Genomic DNA, 15,861 nt, shown 5'->3' with positions numbered 1-15,861 from the left:
GCAGCCTCCCATCTTCTTGTTAAGCCCTGCTCTCTGGCAGCAGTAAGCAAAAGCTCCCAGTATGGGGCTTTTGCTTCACTATTGCCGCAAGAGCAGAGCTTAACATGAACAAAGGAAGCTGCTTCAAATCACAAAATGGATACCCTCATGTAAAATCTTTGGTCCTCATTTGCTCAAAATTGTACATATTAACTTTCTTTAAAAATATGTTTTATGTATATTTTTGATTATGGCCCATCTTTTGGTACTATAAAAATGTTGAGTGAACTTACCCTTTTACTGCTGCCGGGACATTTAAATATGGAACACCTGAACAGAATGACAGAGTCAGCCCTCCTGACGCTGGTTTGGACATAGTAGCAAAGCGAGCTGCAGACCGGAGCGAAGAAGCTGGAGAAGACGACGCCCAAGGAACACACCTCCGAGTGTTCGCCGCGCTGCCATCCCGAGCAACAAGAGCTTCTGACTGAAGGAGAAGTACATGCGGGAACCAAGAAGCCGACGAGACATGCTCCCAGGCAACAGACGGACAGCAGATGAAATGGTGAGTCTCGAGGGATACCGAAGCTGCCAGAGAAGATTGGTAAGCCCAGAGAAGGAGATTGGGATACCGGGGCGCTTTCAGGGCGGATGCCGCATACCGTTAGTAAAGAGCAAAAACCCACACAAGGGAGCTGGGACTTTTAACACAGTTGGAGAAGGGTCGGTGGGCCAACATATGAAGGATATAATTACCTGGATACAGAAGCGGATGAATGTTAATGAAGAGTGTGAGCCTGAGATTTGCACTTGAATATTGAGAGGGTTCAAAAAGCCCTTGCAGGAGAGTAAACCAGACACTGAGCCAGTCTGGAACCCACACCCAAGTAGCAAAATAAACCCCTGGCAGGAAAGTAAACCAGGGAGTGGCGAAACAGGGCACAGACTCCCAGAAAGTGCAGAGAAAACAGGGGACGAAATCCCCCCCTTTTTTAATTATGGACCAATGGGGAAGAACAATACCCCTTTCTGAAAAGGACATCAGGGGTCCAGAGAAAGAACTGCAAAGTGTTGTAGAATCGGTGAAAACTTGAGGGAAGAGCCATTCTCCTTGGGGTTGTAGAAATATCCAAAAGTGACATTGAGGATAATCAAAAGTACACTAGGGGAAGGGAAGGTCCCTTCTCTGGTGGAACTTTATCTATTTATTCACCTTGGAGACTTTATGTTTGAAACTTTGGAAGGAAGCTGCAGGTGTTCAGCCAAGAGACATTGGGCCTCATTACAAGCTTGCCGGTCTGGTAACTACGGTACTGGTAAGCTTGCTGGTACCATAGTTACAGGACCGGCAAACTACAAGTTATGCTCGCAGGTTCCTTTTCATCTGCCAGGTCGGACCTGGCGGGCGGTCCGGCACCCACAAGCAGAGCATGTCGGATGCACCGGCACCATTCCCATTCAGTCCTATGGAGCTCAAATGGGAATGGGGAGTAAAGGTTGCCGGCCCCAGGCAATGGGGAAATACAGGTTCCGCCAGGGTTGTAATGGCCCTGTATTTCCCCCTTGGCAGGGGCCGGATAAATTTGCAGGTTTGGCAGCAGCCTTCCGGTTTTACCTGCAAGGCTACTGCCAAACTTGTAATGAGGCCCATTATATTGAGTTAAGTGTGTGAGGGTCAGTTTAGGATTTTGGATACATCCTGCTTTAGACATCCTGACACAGACGTTCCTTAGTATTGTTGAGGCAGGGATACCCCTTTTAGAGTTAGGGATAGGTAGGATTTCACCAACCCCTCTTTATTTTCATAATAAAAAACTTTATTCATTACAAAACGTGTTACTGTGTCTGAGTCTTACTCTTGATCCCTCACAGTAGGCAGATCTAAAGTATACACAGGGATTGTGAATACCCCATTGGTGAATACTTAGGACAAACACCTGGGGGGAGGGAGGTGGGTAGAATAGAAGAGAGGTTGATGTAGTAATCCTGGTGTCTTGGAATGGTGCAGTGGTGATATTAAATTGTGAGGATTTGGAATTTAAAAGAACAATTGGACAAATTTGATTAAATATTAGTTCTATTAGTCCAGGAGACCCGGTCAGATAGGGATTTAAATCTGGAAGATTATCAGACATTGGGCCGTTAAGGCACTAAAAGTCAGCAAAAGGGGCAAGTCTGATGGCCCGGATGAAAAACAATAGAGGTCTGGACCGATGATCCTAGTTCTATATCTCAAATTTAGCCTCCAATTTTGGATTGTATGTTTCTGCTTGTTTGACTAAAGACTGTGGCCCACTTTTCTGGACTTACAGTGACATCGGCATGGGGGAAATGATGGCAGAGATGGTAAAGAATGCCATTGGGCATCACACACCAATGCAAGGTAGACATACACTTGATGGGAAGCACATGAATTGAGAAAGGTAGCACTAGCCCAAAGGTGTGTGGTCTCCACTGCGCTCCATCCACCTGTCCCCCAGAAAATACCACTAGCATTACCTTTTGGGATGGCAGTGATTTTGCTCGGCTCCCCGGTGGAAGCCCAACAGTCGGTAAACACCTTCTTGCTTCCTACTGGAAAGCAGCTGCAGCTTTCTGGGCACTGGAGCCCCCAGACCTGGACGGAGAGCAGGAGAATGGAGGAGAGGGCCGCTGAAACCAAATAAAAACATGAATAGATCTTAAAGACGTGGAAATACTTCTGATGGCCACCAGCCACATGCACTATATGTTATCTTGCATTTTTATAGCGCCTACTGACATACTTCATGGTGTCAAAGCGCTTTTGCCCATCAAAGTCGGGTAGATAGTTGGAATGACACAGAGGGATAGATAAGGTGCGAAGGAAGGCATGTGAATGAAACGCTGGAAGTGCTATGTGTACAATTGGACCGAATGTATTGTATCATGGGACTCAACTGTATTCTATGGAGTGCAGCGCTGAAAGGAGAGGGAGCTGGAGAAGAGGCATTTGCTGTGCCAGGTTGTATGTCTGGAATGTACTCACTGCATAGTGAGCTGGGGCATGTTGAAGCCACGCCCAAGAAAACACAGGCGACAAATCCCTTCTACTTACTTTCCTAGGGCCCCCAACAACATTTGGGAGGGGTGGTATGGCAGAAATACTACATTTGACAATGTTGCAACAGATCCCCGAAAAAGCAAGCAAGAAACCCTCAAATGTCCTCATTTATTCATGGCATGGTTACCAAAACCCTATGTGTGCAAAGTGCTTAAGAACACCAAGCTTGTCTATGGTTTGCCATGGCCAGACTGCTGAGCCTTCCAGTGCCATGTTGAGCAAAGGCATGTAGGAACCATGCCCAAGAAAACACAGCATACAAAGCACTTCCATTCACTCCCCTGAACCCCAGTCGCCAGGTGGGAAAGCTGAAAGGAAATATGGGCACATTTAACTGAGGGTTTGATTTCAACCATGGATTCCTTGGGAGCAAAATACCCTGTTCGGCCTTCCAGGAGGTTCCTGAGTAACCAAAAGCATAGAAAAACCTGTATACCAAAAGCAAAGAGGAGCATGTACGCCAAAAGCAAGGAGGAGCATGTGTACCATAAGCAAAGGGGAGTCTGTGCATCATAAGCAAGGATGAGCATGTACATCAAAAGCAAAGGGACACATATGCACCATGAGCAAGGAGGAGCATCTACACTGTAAGCAACGTGCAGTGTGCACACCAAAAGCAAGTAAAAACGTGTATGCCAAATGCACGGAGGGGGTTGATGCACCATAAGCAAGGAGGAGCATGCACACCATAAGCAAGGAGGAGCCTGTGCACCATAAGCAAGGAGGAGCATGTGCACCATAAGCAAAGAGGAGCCTGTGCATCATAAGCAAGGAGGAGCATGTATACCAAAAGCAAGGGGACACATATGCACCATGAGCAAGAAGGAGCATCTATACTGTAAGCAACGAGCAGTATGTACACCAAAAGCAAGTAAAAGCATGTATGCTAAAAGCAAGGAGGGGTCGATGCACCATAAGCAAGGAGGAGCAGGTATGCCACAACAGCAAAGATGAGCCTATGCACCATAGGCAAGGAGCAGCATGTGCACCATAAGCAAGGAGGAGCCTGTGCATCGTAAGCAAGGAGGAGCATGTACACCAAAAGCAAGATGACACATATGCACCATGAGCAAGGAGGAGCATCTACACTATAAGCAACGAGCAGTATGCACACCAAAAGCAAGTGAAAACGTATATGCCAAAAGCAAGGAGGAGCATGTACACCATAAGCAAGGAGGAGCAGGTATGCCACAACAGCAAAGATGAGCCTGTGCACCATAAGCAAGGAGGAGCCGTGCATCATAAGCAAGACGACACATATGCACCATAAGCAAGGAGGAGCATCTACACTATAAGCAACGAGCAGTATGCACACCAAAAGCAAGGGAAAACGTGTATGCCAAAAGCAAGGAGGAGCAGATATCCCATAAGAAAGGAGGAGTCTATGCACCATTAGCAAGGAGACGCGTGCAGAGGAAAAGGAAATAGTGGCTAATATATATGCCATAAGCAAAGGTGAGCATGCATGCCTTAAACAGGGCGCATCATGCATGCAAAAAGCAAGGGGGAGCATGCATGCATGCAGTAAGCAAGGTGAAGCATGGAGGAGTGTGAGGAGGTCGCAGAGGAGAGGCTCCCAGGTCTCTTCAGGGGCACGGCGTTTCTGCTTCTGTGTGCCTAGAGGGCAGCCCCGGGCCCTTTGGCTGGCTGCATTGAGAACTCTCAGGGCAGGTCTGCGCAGAGTAGCAAAGCATATAGTGGAACTGTGCACTTTTGCAGCTTGTGGGACCGATGGGTCATTTTGTTCTTGGAGCCTCGCCGTGCTCTATGAACCTTTGGTCATTCATAGTGCCCGACAACCTGGTGGGTAAAGTAACACCACCAGGGCCAAGCAGCTGAGAAAGCAAGTTTGGGCTGACTGCGCTTTGGACTAAAAACCGTCGTTGCTTTTCTGCTGTGAATGAATTTGCAGGTAAGATTTTAAAATATTCTGCTGCTGTATTCGGGTAACTCCACATTGCGCGCTTTACTTTCAGACGGAGAAAGAGGGAAAGAGAGTATGATAAATGGCGGGAAAATGACTACAAGCCAAAGACACACAGAGAACATGAGCTTACTCGAGGGACAGACGGCATGAGAGTGGGAGGAGCAAAGCCTGCCATGAATCTATAGGTAGGAGGATTTGAGAAGAAGAGGGAACAAGGGAGACATAGAGAGACGGGGTGACTGGAGGACCTGAGAGCATGAGTTGAAGGTACAAGAGGAGGGACACAGAGTCGCTGATCGAGGGTGTTGCAGGTGAAATGACAGAGGACGACCTTAAGGATGAAAGGGAAAGGGGACTGCACGGGAAGAAGGGAGGAAGAGGAGGGGCTCCTAGGGCCCAGGAAAGTCATTAAGATGCAGAGTGAAATAAAGAGAGGTCACAGCCGCTGCATATAGGCACAGAGCACCTGTGATGAATGTAGGGGGGAGTGTGTAGAGGCAGATAACTTGTACTTGATCAGTGATGCAAATGGAGCAAAAGAAATGCAGGTACTCGCCAATCTAGGCTTTAAATGCCCGGGGCACAGAAGGTGCAAAAAGTTCTCTTGCCGGGGCCTTGCTGGGTTTACCCAACACAGTTCTATAAAATTCACGCCGTCGCCCGCCAAATCGCTTAATTCTCTATTTTTCTCACTTTTTATGTGTCTTTCTCTTTGTGTCTCAGTATCTATTTGCATCACTTTCTGTTAGTCTCTCTCTCTCCCTCTCTCTCTCTCTCTCTCTCTCTCCACTTACCCCCACTCCAATCTTATGTTCACCGTTTCTCTCATTGTTAGTCACTTTTCTCTGAACTTGGGACTTGAGACCCTGGCACAATGAAACCTTACAATCAGTGATTCTAACCAAAAGTTCAGTATAATGGTGTACTTTTAAGTAATTCACTTTAAATTTGATTCTAACAGCCTAATACAGTCACCTCTCAAGGATGTCCATCAATCACAGACTGATTCTTTCCTGTTTTGGCACCAATATTGTGATGGGAAAAAGTTGGCAGGCTTGTTAGGGCCCCCCTCTCCCCAATTGCACCACAAAATGCAAATGCATGGTTATTCAGACGAACCCCGTGTTTCATTCAATGCATTCTTTGAACTTCGTAGTGCACTCGTAAATGCATCCTGCTATATATATATATATATATATATATATATATATATATATATATATATATATATATATATATATATATATTATTTGAATTTATAAAGCGTGCAATGGCCCTGACACATCGTGGCGCTGTTACAGAAGATTCATGCAGGATTCACTTAGGTACATACAGAGATAACAGTATGGTACAGAATAAAGACAGGGCTGAGACATTTACAGACATTGAGACGATAAGGAATGGTACGTTCCAGAGGTTACATTGGAACTGCCTGAACTACTTTCCTAGTTGAACAGCTTGGTTTTTCAGTGCTTTGCGGACAGCCGTGAGGGAGGTTTCCTTCCTGATAGGAAGTGGCAGAGCATTCCAATTTTGGGAGCTAGCACAGGAAAGCTCGCTCCTCTTACTTTGGCTCTCTTAAAAGTAGGGACCGTGAGCTGGTGTGGGTATTGGGGCCGCTTCGGTCTAAGTGAGTTTTCCCAGTGAATTATTTCGGACAGATACAGGGGTGCAGAGTAGGATAAGCATCTATGGGTGATAGTGAGGGTCTTGAAGAGAATACGCTCTTTAAGCCGGTCAAGTGGCACACCGAGTAGAGCGCTCGCTTTGACATAAATGCCAAATTGTTATTATTATTATTATTATAACTGGGAGCCAGTGGATGTTTCGTCTGGCTTGGGAGATGTGCTCCCTCCTAGGAATGCTTAGTGCCGCTCTAAGGGCATTGTTTTGGGTGATTAGCAGTTTATTCAGGTTTTTCGATGAGGTGCCTAGGAACAGTATGTTACAGTAGTCCAGCTTTGCACAGATAGTGGCTCGGGCAATGGTAAGGCAGTTTTTTGAAGAGAGGTATGGTTTGACTGCTTTAATGAGTGCAGCTGATGAGGAGATGGCGCTGACTTGATGTTTCATTGAGAGGGTGGCGTCAAGGTATACACCCAGAGTTTTGACCGCAGCAGAGGCCGTGATTACGGTATCCTCAATGCTGAAGGACCTGTATTGACTGTCGAGTCTACCTGTAGGATTTCTGTTTTGTCTCCATTAAGACACAGACCGTTGGCTGCCATCCAGGCCTGGATGAGGGCATAGGTTTCACTGAGGGTGGCTGATCTTGTTTATAGGAGCTGGTGAGGGGGAGAATGACTTGAGTATCGTCAGCATAGTTTGTAAATGCTATGCCATGCTCATCTAAATCATTGAAGAGGGTAAGGTGAAAATGTTGTAGAGTGTAGGTGAGGTATATGAGCCCTGTGCGACTCTGAGGTGGATGGGGGACGGGACAGCACAGGCCTGATCCGAGAAAACTCTCATGGCCCTTCCATCAAAGAAGGAGGTGATACAGGCTGTGGCTTCCTAGGAAAAATGACCGGCTTCTCTGAGGTGTCTGCAGAGGATCTTATGGTCCACTAGATCGAACACTGCAGACAGGTCACGGAGAAGGAGCAGCGCAGGCTTGCCTTTGTCCATTGTTTCCTGTCATTGGTTCTTAAGGTCAAGTAATGCTGACTCAGTACCATGAGGTGGACGGAATCCGGATTACCTTTTCACCAGGATATTGTTGGTTTCTAGATAGTTCTGGATTTGCAAGTATGCAGCTTTATCTAGAAGTTTTAGTAAGAAAGGCGCAGTCGTAATGGGCCTCTAATTACTGGGTGAGTCAGGGTCAAGGTAAGTTTATTTTAGCAGAGGTCTAACCCATGAATCCTTAAGGGAGGGAGGGACGGAACCTGAGGCGAAGGATGCATTGATGAATGCTGTAAAAAAAAGGGCTAGTGAGTCTGCACACTCTTTTATGAGGTTGGCTGGACAGATATCTCCTTTACACAGAGAAGGCTTAATATGTTTCATAATAGTCATGACTTCAGTCACTTCTCTGAACGCAAAGGGCTCTATGTTCTTGTTAACCTGCGTGACGATTGGCGCCAAGGGCATCGTAGCTTTGGGCAAGGCGTTGATTTGGGAGTTCATTTTATTCTGGTGGGTGTTAATTTTGTTGAGCATGACAGTTTGAATATTATTGCACTATGTGTCATTTTTCACTGTTTTTTGAGTGTTAGTTGGCGATACGGGCAATTCCCTGAATATTGCAAACAGCTCTTTTGACTCAGATTTGGAGTTAGAGATTCTGACATTGTAGGCTGAGGATTTTGCTAGCGTGATGGATTTTTGTATTGTTTGGCAATGGTTCTATAGGCCTGTAGTGTGGAGTCAGTTGGACAAGATTGCCTTTTTGTGAAAGCCGAGTGCTTAGTGGACCTTAGATCACTTAGCTCTTGGGTAAACCATGAGTTGGCATGTTTATTGGTTTTGGCTCTTTTTCTCTCTAATGGGGCAATAGCTTCTATTGCTTCTTTAAGAGTGGTGTTGTAGAGTTGTACCAGTTCCAACGGGTTGTTGGAGAAGGGGGGTCTTAGGGCTGGGGCCTCTAGAAATGGCACAAGCCTATCTTTGGTGAGGAGATGTGAAGATCTGGCCATGGCAGAGGGCATAGGTGAGGTAGGTTTAGGTGATGATCGGTCCATGGGCGTGGGTTATTAGAACTGATGTCTGCTAACTGTCGCGCAGACGAGAGGCACTAAGCAGGGGTGCCCGCTGTCCCCTCTTCTGTATGCCCTGTTCCTAGAACCCCTCCTAGCGAGGATACGACAACAGCATCTAATCAAGGGGGTGCAGATGGGGGTGCTGGAGCACAAAACCATGGCATTTGCCGACGACATGTTGTTGGCCCTAACGGACCCCACCAGATCTTTACCCATGCTCATGAGCGAACAGGAGGAATTCGGAATCATCTCAGGCCTCAAAATAAACAAAAGCAAGTCAGAGGTGCTGAATTCATCAGCCGACCCTGTGACTGTAGTAAGCCTGGCCTAGAAACAAGGAATGAAGCTAGCACAGGATAGTATAACCTACCTCGGAGTTAAAATCACCTCCAAAATAACACAACTGTGCACAGCAAACTTTCCGAAACTACTTACCCACTTGCAAAACCTATTGACAAGATGGACGCCTCTGTCAACCTCGTGGTGGGGGGCGAATTTCAGCAGTTAAGATGACAATTCTCCCTAAAGTCTTGTACTATTTCCAGTCCCTCCCAATTAGGCTCCCCAGGTCATTCTTTCATTCATTAAACAAGATGATATCCGCATATGTGTGGCAACACGAAAAAAGAGAGTGGCAATGGCCACGATGACAGCGGCAGTGAATGAAGGGGGCCTGGCATTTCCACATTTTAAGCGGTATTATGAAGCGGCGCAACTGCGGGTGATCAGGGAATGGGTGGCTGACTCCCCACAGCTCAAATAGACAATGCAGGACATAGCTGTAGTGGGGGGCCCGCTCTCGAATTTCCTATGGTCCCACAAAAAGTACAGACATGTAAATACCAGAATAAGCGAGATAATGAGCGCTCCTCTCAATGCATGGGACTCAGCAGTAACGAGGGGAAGCTTGACAACACACCCATCCCGGTACACACCGCTCTTTCACAACCCTGACTTCCCACCGGGGATGGAGCCGAAGGCCTTCATGTCCTGGAAACAGACAGGCTGTACGAAGATTGGTGATATATACAAAGCCTGGTCACTTAGGTCGTTCGAAGACTGTGTCCTCGAATTAGGAGTGGCGAGGGCGGAGAGGTACAGATATGCCCAACTGAGCCATTGGTTATCCACCCCGATCAATGAAGAGGCGGGAACAAGAGACCTCACGAAATTTGAGACCTTCATGATAACAGACCCAGACACGCGCAAATTGATATCCAACCTATACGCACATCTGAACTCGCAAGGGGAAGAGGTTGTGTGGATATACATGAAGAGGCGGGAGGCGACACTAGGGATGGAATTTCCGCGATCCCACTGGGAAGAGATATGGCGAAACGTCATTAAACTGACAAGATCCATTCACCTGAGGGAAATGTGGCAAAAAGTACTGCTGCAATGGTGTCAGGAATCAGGGTTGGCACAGGCGTGGAGTGCTAAAATACGCCTATTGAGACATTATCTGCTGGAAGGAAAAAGGAAACTACAGTTCCCAGCATCCTTTGTGTTATTTTGTAGTTTGGCCCATGCGCGCCTTGCCAGATGTACTGCATCAAGAATCAAGGCAGCTTAAAGGCAGGCAACGTCGGTGGGCAGGTGTGGCTTATTGTTGATTTGAAGCAGGAGGCAGGCGGCCGCGTTCGGCAACAGGAGGAAGGCGTCCGCGTGCGACAAAACGAGATGCGTGGGGGCAATATATTTCTGAACTGCTTGGAATGATTTACCGCCATTTCAATATTTGTCTGGGAAGTCCCGCGGGCTCCCCAGACCTAAGATAAGTAACACCCTAATCTCTTTGAATTCAATCGGTGTGAAAAACCAAAGTGTGTTTGTTACTCGTATGTTACAAGAACTTTGCCAATCTTGTGTTGGGTTAATGTAGGAAGTACTGCATATGGACAACGACATTTCACTAGTTCCATGAACTAAAGAAATGCATTTATGTTGTATGTTGCTAACGCTGCCCGAAGGGCCATGTGTATTGTCTAATAATTTTGGGAAGCTTTCCCTTATGTGTGGTCATATTGCTTGCTTATGTGTTGTAAGAGCACGATATGTCAGAGCAGGATACAGTACACGTACTAAGGTGTGCTATTCAGGAATCAGGTACATGTTAATAGTGCAGGTGATATTTCTGTTCATTCTATGTGAGATAGAGTAGGGTTTTTCCTGGTGTTTCCCCATTCCCATCCACATTAGGAGTTTCCTTACCCTCTTTCCGGTGTTCCTAACTTCCCCTCCCTATCCACAACCTCTCCCTAACCCCTCTTCCCCCCATTGGCTGCCACGTGGCGACCTGTTTCCTAAATCAGGCTCCTGTGCCAACCACGGTGGGAGGGTCGAGTTCATTCGGCTTCCGCGGTTCGGGGAAGAGTGTCGATCTCTCTTCCTTCCAGTTAGTGTGATTGTGACAAATGGCATCTAACACCAAAGAGATTGAAAGAAATGTACCCCAATACAGATGGACTATGCTGGCGAGGATGTCTCCAGGAAGGAGATTGGAAACATATCTGGAGGACTTGCCCACTAATAACAACCTTCTGGAACAGGTTCAAGGCTCAAGCCGGGAAAATGATCCAAGGATCAGAAAATCTTGGGGACAGAATATGGCTGGCAGGCATTTGGGACCCCACACAAAAAACGCATACTAAGCGCCAGCGGAAAGTAATCATGGTTCTGGTAGCGGCATCATGGCTAGTGATAGCCCAAGGTTGGAAGCAACAGACGCCTCCTACACAACTCCAGTGGCTTAGAAAGATATGGCACTTTGTAACTATGGAGTGGATGTCATGCAAACTACAGGGAGCCACTGAGAACTTTCAATTGGACTGGGGCCCGGTTCTCCAATACTTACAGAGTGACTATATGCTTCAGTGGTACCCCCATAACATTCGCATCCTGAATATGTTCTAAAATTGTAGTCCTGTGCTGATTGCAAATGACTGATAGCCGTGTGACAGCCCCCTTGTGTCCTTGGGGATGAAGGGGGATGGGGGTAGGAAGGTAGGGGGTATGTTCGTTTTTGAAGTTGACATATGTTGTAACTAAAAATCAATAAAAATATATAAAAAAAGAACTGATGTCTGCTGAGCAGTTGTGATCAGCAATCCAGTCTAATATGCGATCTTTTGTGTGTGTTGGGTCGGTGACTCTTTGGATAAAGCCCATTTCAAGAAGTGCTTTGGCAAAGGCTTTGCCTTGCTTTTCGTTTGTTTCATTGAAACCCAGGTTGAAGTCTCCTAGCAGGAGTGCTCTAGTATTATTTTTTAGATTATCTCCTAGAAGGTGTATGAGATTACCCTGGAAGTATAGCAGTGGGCCAGGGGTGCGGTAGATGATATGGAGATTTATTGTATTGTTAGGTGATAGGGATAGTTTAACGGATAAGGCATCACAGTTATCAGCTACTGAAGATTTTATTTGTCTGGCATCCAGGGCTTCCTAAAAGATGAGGGCAACACCCCATCCTTAGTTGGTGGTTCTGTCCTGGCGGAGGATGGTGAAGCCAGGTGGGAGGGCAAGAGAGATGGCGGGACCAGGGGCTTCATGCAGCCAACTTTCTGTGATGGCGAGCACATGAAGGTCCAGGTCTGAAATGAAGTTGTGGATCTCGATGGCATGCACTGGTAGGGAGCGTGCATTAATAATAGCACTTTGGAGTTGGTTGGGAGAGGTTACGGTGGTGTATTTCTTTGGGATGTGGTTTGGTGGTGTAATGTCCTTGTCGCCGGTTGGCGGGACAGTCGGCCGAGGTCTGGGTGTAGGCGGGGGGTTTGGCTTGGTGGCTTCAGTTTGTGAGAGGATGTGCTGTGTCCAGAGCGGGTTCCTAGCAGTTGATTTCTTATGTGAGTAGGCCTGGGACATGTGAGGAGCTGAGGGCATTCTGGCGTTCTATGTGAACTATGTGTGTTATTGGGTAAAGGGAGAGTGAGGTTGTGGGCTGCTGTTGGTGTCCTGGCATGTGGGGCCAGAGTGGCGCTGAAGAGCAGTGTAAGGAAGTGCGTAGGCGGAACATCTTTTGAGTTAGGCAGTTTGAGATCCATGTTAGAGAGCACACAAATAGCCAAATGATTTTCAGGACAGTGCTATGGGTGTTCATGTAAAGCACAATACAGCAGATGGATAGGCTTTCAGATGCAGTGGAGCAGACTTGTGGACTACATAAAATCATGTTGGCAGGTTCTTGGTGATACCCGGAAATACAAGTAGGCACAGCTAGATGGGCTAGGCGGGGGCAATTATCAGCAGATACACCATTGTGCGTAGACCGCACCACAAGGACCACAGCGAGGTAAAGGTAATGCAGTTCAGCACAGCAATTGCCTTACAGTAAGGTCATGAAGTTAATCACAGCAATTACAGTAGGGTATAAGTTAAGCAATTAGACACTTTGGTCACCGTGGTGAATAACAGTGAGGTGCAAGTAGAGCGGTTAGGGGCAACAATCATAATACATAGTATGGATGGGTGCAGGGTGTGATTGTAAAGCGGGGCGCAATAATGAAGGCAACACTGTGCACAATAACAAGGTACAAGAAGGCAGTTGGGTGCACACAACTCACAGTGGGGTACCTATAGTGCAATTAGATGCAGTAGCGGCAACAATAACAAATACATCTACACAATTGCTCTTTTTTAAAGCTCTATACTCGAACTAAACAAAAAAAAAATAAACAACAATAACTGCATTTTAAAGCACTAAGCTTACATACGAAATCTGGGAAATGATGAAAAAGTTTACAAATAAACTATATTATCAAAAAAAAAAATTAGATGCAGTGTTTGTACTGAGGTACAATCAGTGTGCAACAATGGGAAGGGAAATGGGGCAGTCGAGCACAGTAATCTACGGCAGTCCAAGTGTTATAAATGAACGTCGGCGGGCAAGATGCGCTTATCTCCGGGTGTTGTTGGCACGTACGCCGCGCAAAGGTTTCTTTTGGAAGGAGAGGCGACAAGTTTAGCAGCTGCAGCTTGTTCCTGCGCTGGGATTAAGTGTGCCGAGGGCAGAGGTAGGTTGGATACGGGAGGCAGCGTAAACTGATCAGAGTGGTTTGCAGAGCGTGTGGCTGGTAGTCGGGAGGGGGGCAGGAGCAGTCGGGGAGAAGCGAATGGCAAAGGCTAGCACACGTAGGTGCTTATACAGGCGGGCAGGGGGTCGGAAGGACCAGAAGGGTGGCAAACTGATAAGGAACAGTCTGCAGAGATAGGTAGGTATGTTCATCTGGGCAAAAACAATGCGTGGCGCTTCGCGTGTTGCATGGCATGTGCATGGTATGAGGCATTTCCATGCATTCCTATGGAATCCGCCATATTGTACCAGTTGCTAAAAATTGGCAGAGTCCATAGGATTCAATTGCATATCGCCATCCTAAGAATCAGATGCTGGTGGACGTGCATTCCTTTTCGAAAGGTGGAGTGGATGGGGTGGTGGGAATGTTAGTTTTGTTCTGGGACCCCACCCTAACCAGTGAAAACCTTGAAAATGCCCTGGAGTGAGAAATGTGGTAAAAGCAAAAAACATGTGTAAATCTTTTATACATGTTTTTTACTCTTCATTTACTGATCTGGGAGATTGGAAAATGACCCCTGAAATCTGTCCCACTGTTAGGGAGGATTTCTTTTCTCTGGACTCCCAATGTTTGCATATAAGGCACAGTGGGAATAAATGATTTTCCCAGGATCACACATTTTGCTTAAGTGGTGAAACCAGAATTTGAGCAGAGTCAGCGATTTAAGGACTTGGCCACATTTCTTCCTATCTATAATTAATATAATTATTTGTTACGGTTTGGGTTTGAAAATATTAAATGATATTTAATTCCTCTGCATTTAAAAGTACACACATTACGTAAGACACTAACCTGATAGGAATAATTTTAGAAACATGCGGAGCAAAAGTAGGCTTGTAGTTTTATTTTACCCATCCTGCTGAGGAAGATCACAGTAAAGGCCTACAAAAGTGAGTATGTTTTTAAACCCGTTTTGACAGTTTAAGAAAATTGGTTTTAAAAGCTACTGCTGCCCTTGCTGCTCACGGCCCACTACCACTGACTACTGTTCCTTGTCTGCCGCCTCTGCTACTGCTGCCCCTGCTGCTCCTTTGGCCTCCTCCACCTGTCTCCAGTGCCTCTAGCTCCCGTGGCCCCCACTACTCCGGGTTCTGCTTGTCACCTGCGTCCTCTTTCGGCAGCAGCCCCCACAGCTTTTGTATCTGTGGCCACGGCCCTCGCTGCTCCTGGGTGCTGCTTGTCATCAGTGTCCTCTTTCGGCTGCAGCACTCACAGCTTTTGAATCTGTGACCACGGCCCCCGCTGCTCCTGGGACTGCTCTGTCATCCTCTGTCCCAGTACCTGCTGACTTCCGACACCACAGCCCTCACAACCTCTATGCCTCTGTTGCCGTAGCCTGTACTGTTCCTGAAGCTGCTTCTTGTGACCACTGTGTCCTCTTTCAGCTACTGCCCTCTCGGAGTTAGTGTCTCTGCGGTCGCTTCCCCTGCAGCTCCTAGTGACCGCTCTGTCATTCTGCCCCAGTACCCGCGACCACCCTAGGACCACAGCCCCCACAGCCTCAGCGCCTCTCCTGCTGCAGCCTGCACTGTTCCTGGGGCCGATTCTTCTTCACCTCCTATTACTGTGTCTGCGACCTATTTCGGCTGCAGCCGCCTCGGCTTCAGAGCCTCTGTGATAGCGGCTCCTGCTGCTCCTGTGGGCCACTCTGTCAGCTGCTCACATCTGTTCCTGCGACCAGCCGGGACTGCAGCCTCTGTAGCCTCAGTGACTCTACTGCTGTGGCCTCCACCGCTCATGTGGACTGCTCCCTCAGCCTCAATAAGCAGTTCCTCCACCACAGACTATCACTCCCTCGACTTCTGCAGCCTCGGCCCTCGCTGTGATCTGTGTCTTGCAATTTCGGTCTTGGCAATTTCAATCTCCATCTCTCTACTTACCCTTCCTCCTTTCCTCTCCTATCCATCCTTGACTCCCATCTTCTCTCTCCTCTCCCCTCCCACTCACCAATCAGGCTCTACCATTGACCTCATCTTTACCTCCTCCTTCTCTGCATCTCCAATATCTTCTCTACCTAACTATCTTTCTGACCACTCCTTGCTCTCTTTCTCCCTCACCCCCCCTCGCCCTCCCCTCCTTCCCCTTCTTCTTCCACCCCCT

The 15,861-nt window shown here is 47.3% G+C and overlaps 1 protein-coding gene across 1 annotated transcript in view; it reads right to left on the bottom strand.

Annotated features, from left to right (window-relative positions):
* Window positions 1–15,861, bottom strand: part of LOC138450717 (reticulon-4 receptor-like) — a 61,790-nt gene that overhangs the window by 40,553 nt on the left and 5,376 nt on the right. The window contains exon 2 of the mRNA XM_069604856.1: window positions 2,479–2,631. Coding sequence (XP_069460957.1) covers window positions 2,479–2,631 — 153 coding nt within the window. The remainder of the gene's footprint in view (window positions 1–2,478; window positions 2,632–15,861) is intronic.

The sequence above is a fragment of the Ambystoma mexicanum genome, chromosome 1p (assembly GCF_040938575.1).
Source record: "Ambystoma mexicanum isolate Mex_15411 chromosome 1p, UKY_AmexF1_1, whole genome shotgun sequence".
Lineage (NCBI taxonomy): Eukaryota > Metazoa > Chordata > Amphibia > Caudata > Ambystomatidae > Ambystoma > Ambystoma mexicanum.
The sequence above is the reverse complement of the archived record's forward strand: the minus strand, read 5'-3'. Positions and strand labels throughout refer to the sequence as shown.